The 5,000-nt window shown below is 47.6% G+C and overlaps 1 protein-coding gene across 5 annotated transcripts in view; it reads right to left on the bottom strand.

Moving 5' to 3' along the window:
- LOC118372254 (signal peptide, CUB and EGF-like domain-containing protein 1) overlaps nucleotides 1-5,000 on the bottom strand; it is a 147,211-nt gene that overhangs the window by 127,853 nt on the left and 14,358 nt on the right. For all 5 annotated transcript variants that reach the window (XM_052492015.1, XM_052492016.1, XM_052492017.1 and 2 more), the window contains exon 3: nucleotides 1,397-1,522. In XM_052492015.1, coding sequence (XP_052347975.1) covers nucleotides 1,397-1,522 — 126 coding nt within the window. The remainder of the gene's footprint in view (nucleotides 1-1,396; nucleotides 1,523-5,000) is intronic.

Here is a 5,000-nt window from a genome sequence, read left to right as displayed (position 1 = left end):
ACACAATGTTTATGCCAACTTACCACAATGTTTATGCCAACTGTACAAAGTTTCAACCGGTTGCTTGCAAAGTAAACATGATCAGCGAACAGTGCAACGGCTGCTTGACAGGCAGAGCCCACAAAGGATGGGAAATGAACCTAAACCACTCACACCTGTCAGATATAGTTCCCTTTCAATGGTGGCCAATATTGAGAGATACATGACGAGATACACATTTATTTGACAATCCCTTGAAAATGGCACGCAGTTGTCAATGGTTTTAGATGAGCTGGGGGTCTCCTTGCTCCCCGGCAGGCAAATCGAACGCTCTGTACCTTAGTATGATGTGTTATTAATAATGACCTGTTTGTTTAGTTTCCAATAGTTTTTCCGTTCCGTGCCTTACTGAACACCACCCAGGACTCATCTCTCAGTCAGACACAATCAGGGGTCATAAAGTTGATCAGGTGAGACACACACCGTAACAACATTCTCCTGAAGTGGTTTCAGGAGTATCTAACTCAGCCACTCCTGACTACACCTAATGGCATGTTCCTCTCCCCCTCCTCCTCCTCCTCCTCCTCCTCCCTCCCAGGCTTCACAGAATCAGACATAATGCCTACAAATGCCAAAACATGTCCCACCAAATATGTTTGGGTTGCGGGCAAGGGCATCCAAACTACACATTTACATTTTGCTTGCGTCAATCAGCGGAGTGGGGAGTGAAAAGACGAAATGTGTCTAAGCACATCCAAGCAGAACCGCCATGTTGCAGGAGGAGCAGAAACACATTTGTCTGCCTGACACTAAGTCAATAAGAGAAGGCCGAGACTAAATGGACTGGATCTGTTAGTCAGTGCACATTGCAGATGCCCCAGACAGATATCTGTAGGAGATATCTCGCTGAGGAAGAGAAGAACTCTTCAACCCTGAGCGTCATCCCAAACGTAACCCAAAGAATGAAATGAGCATAAAACAGCTAAAATAATGTCCTCCAAATGATGACAGAGACTCTCTGGAGAACGAAGGGAGCTGAGAGCCAGGCAGACAAACCGCATAGCAGATAGAGTGCACAGTACACACACACACACACACACACACACACACACACACACACACACACACACACACACACACACACACACACACACACACACACACACACACACACACACACACACACACACACACACACACACACAGAGACTAACACACGTACACATAGATATGCATGCACACACAGACGCACACACAGACGCACACACATGAATGCAGATAGACACAGAGCAGAATACGAACACACACAGGAAGGGAAAGATCCAAAGATAGCACAGTCTCATACAAACATAAATGACAGACCTGGATAGGTTGCACTTTGAGTTTAAAAGGGGGTTAGGAGGACTTGCACACTCACCCAGACAGTTGTGTCCGTCGTGGGCCAACATGAATCCGTCGTAGCAGGTGCACCTGTAGTTGCCCGGGATGTTGATACACTCGTGGACACAGCCTCCGTTGTACTCATTCTCACACTCGTCCATGTCTGAAACGGAGAGTCATAGAAGACCAATGAGACGGGTGGAGAGGAATTACTGTCGCCACTGTACAAATGGACGGAAGGAGAGGAAGGTGGAATTGTAGAATGGATGGTAGGGGATTGGGGGATAGAGATGAACAGTATGGAGTGTCATTGAGATGTGGGTACAAAGGGAGGGGCATATGGAGAGTGTCAGCTGATGTTTATGTGTAGAGGTCAGAGGTCAGGGTTGGAGATAAAAGGTAGAAGACTGGTACAGCTCATGGTGAGTGTGCATAGTGTACATACTAGGGGTAAGACTGCAGTGTTTTGGGGTACAGAGTCCAGAGGGGCATAAGGAGAGTGTCTTGCCGTGTTTATTCGTTGACTATGTTCCCCCTTCATCCTGAGCCAGCGGAGTCTTTCCCAGGAGCCACTCACAAGTGGTTGCCATGCGGACTGAGCCACTAAAACAAATAGTCCCCCCTCCGTGTGAACGCAGCAGGCCAGGGGAGGCAGGCAGGCAGACTGGGGGCCAGACCCCAACCCCAAATCCTCTCCGTCTATCCTCCTCCTCCACTCTGGATGGGCCCGAGCAGGTATCTGGAGAGTGTTCAACTCCTGTATTACTCCCTCTGTCTGTTTCTCTGTCGCTCTGTCTTTGTGTCTCTGTTTCTCTGTCTCTCTTTCTCTGTCTCTGTCGCTCTCTCTGTCTCTGTTTCTCTGTCGCTCTGTCTTTGTATCTCTGTCGCTCTCTCTGTCTCTGTTTCTCTGTCTCTGTCCCTCTCTCTGTCTCTGTTTCTCTGTCTCTGTCCCTCTCTCTGTCTCTGTTTCTCTGTCGCTCTGTCTTTGTATCTCTGTCTCTGTTTCTCTGTCGCTCTGTCTTTGTATCTCTGTCTCTGTTTCTCTGTCGCTCTGTCTTTGTATCTCTGTCTCTGTTTCTCTGTCGCTCTGTCTTTGTATCTCTGTCTCTGTTTCTCTGTCGCTCTGTCTTTGTATCTCTGTCTCTGTTTCTCTGTCGCTCTGTCTTTGTATCTCTGTCTCTGTTTCTCTGTCGCTCTGTCTTTGTATCTCTGTCTCTGTTTCTCTGTCGCTCTGTCTTTGTATCTCTGTCTCTGTTTCTCTGTCTCTCTCTATCTGTCTCTCTCGCCAACCTGGCCAAGACGCCAACTCTCACTCCCTCAGTCGGTCTGTCTTTCTGCCTGTACATCCCTTTCACGTTTTATCATGTTTCTTTGCCTGGTCCTTCTCGCCCTCTATCTAAAGTACCTTTCTCGCACTCTTTCCATCTCACTTCTTTCTTCCTACTCCAGTTCTCTCTCTCCCTCTATATGTTTCCTATTCCCTGTACCCATTCTGCCCCCCCCACACACACACACACAAACACTGTCCTGTCTCTGCCAACCGTGAGGTGGGCTATGTTGGGTCTGGTTCTGTCGGCGACACACAGCTTTTAGAACTAGTCTCTCCAGTCTCTCTCCGCCTCCTACATCCTGTGGACTGGACAGAACCCAGTCCTGGGGGCCGCGTCCCAAATAGCACCCTTTCCTTTTCCCTTCAGGGCCCTGGTCAAAAGTAGTGCACTGTATAGGGAATAGGGTGCCATTTGGGGCACAGCCCTGGACACTGCACAGCACACCACCGGTACAACGCCAACACACTGAAACAGTCCACTGTCGGTCGGCTCACGCAGACCCCTCACCCACTAGACAGCTCATTGTCATCAGGATAGAACACACAGTGTCTTGGTTAAAAGCTATTTTGATTTTCCTGTATATCTACAATAGAAGCTTAGCCTAATCTACTTCTGAATTGAAAAACGGGTCTACAATATAGAACAGACACTGCCAACACAACTTGGTCGAAATGCTTGAAATAGAAATCTAATCTAAAAGTGTTTTTCCTGAGGCATTCCAGTCAGTTAAAACCAATCAAGATAAAAGTTAAATAAATAACTAGGACAGACATTCTTTCCTTTAGAGATGCTCTGGTACCTGCCATGTTTACAGAGCAGGCAATTACACCGGCCTAACATGCATTCTAATCCACTGTTTGTTTTCGACTCTCTTTCCCACACAAACAAAGGAACGGTATGGCCTTTCTGCACTTTAAAGACAGGGCCTGGCCCTGGCTGGTGTACACAAACTGGTCCCAGTCATCAGTGGCTCATCCCAGAGGCATATGAAACCAATTATGGAGCGCTGAAATGAGAGGGCTTCTGGGTAATGACTGTTTGGACGAACGCCTCTCCCTGCACCAGCAGACGAGATGCCAAGGCACCCCTTTACATGCTCTGCATAGCACCCTGAGACCCTCCAATGGAAAGCAGAGGTGTGGAAATACAAGGGAATCAGTGGAACATCAGTCTTTGCACGAGAGAGAAGACAAGGAGGAGGACAGACAGGAGAAATATCATGAGATACAGTGCTTTCAGAAAGTATTACGTTACTGCCTTATTCTGAAATTGATTAAATCGTTTTTTCCCCCTCATCAATCTACACACAATACCCCAAAATTACAAAACAAAAACAGGTTTTTAGATAAATAAATGCAATCATTCAAATAAGTTCAATTCCAGGCTCTGGCTGGGCCACTCAAGGACATTCAGAGACTTGTCCTAAAGCCACTCCTGAGTTGTCTTGACTGTGTGCTTAGGGTTGGTGTCCTGTTGGAAGGTGAACCTTTGCCCCAGTCTGAGGTCCTGACTGCTCGACAGCAGGTTTTCATCAAGGATCTCGCTGTACTTTGCTCCGTTCATCTTTCCCTCGATCCTGACTAATCTCCCAGTTCCTGCCGCTGACAAACATCCCCACAGCATGATGCTGCCACCAGCATGCTTCACCATAAGGATGGTGGCAGGTTTCCTCCAGAGGTGAAGTTTGTCATTCAGGCCAAAGAATTCAATCTTGGTTTAATCAGACCAGAGAATCTTGTTATGTCATGGTCTGAGAGTCCTTGGCAAACTCCAAGCGGGCTGTCATGTGCCTTTTACTAAAGTTTGGCTTCCATCAGGCCACTCTACCATAAAGGCCGGATTGGTGGAGTGCTGCAGAGACAGTTGTCCTTCTGGAAGGTTCTCCCATCTCCACAGAGGAACTCTGGAGCTCTGTCAGAGTGACCATTGGGTTCTTGGTCACCTTCCCCCGATTGCTCAGGCGGCTGGGCGGCCAGCTCTAGGAAGGGTCTTGGTGGTTCCAAACCTCTACCATTTAAGAATGATGGAGGACGCTGTGTTCCTGGGGGCCTTCCCCATATCTGTGCCTTGACACAATCCGGTCTCGGAACTCTACGGACAATTCCTTCGACCTCATGGTTTGGTTTTTGCTCTGACATGTACTGTAAACTGTGCTGTCCAATCAATTGAATTTACCACAGGTGGACACCATTGAAGTTGTAGAAACATCTCAAAGATGATCAATGGAAACAGGATGCACCTGAGCTCAATTTCGAATCACATAACAAAGGGTCTGAATACTTATGAAAATAAGGTATTTCTGTTTTCGCT

Source organism: Oncorhynchus keta, chromosome 33 (assembly GCF_023373465.1).
Source record: "Oncorhynchus keta strain PuntledgeMale-10-30-2019 chromosome 33, Oket_V2, whole genome shotgun sequence".
In the NCBI taxonomy this organism is placed as follows: Eukaryota; Metazoa; Chordata; class Actinopteri; order Salmoniformes; family Salmonidae; genus Oncorhynchus; species Oncorhynchus keta.
Note: the sequence above shows the minus strand (reverse complement) of the source record. Positions and strands in the feature narration are given on the sequence as shown.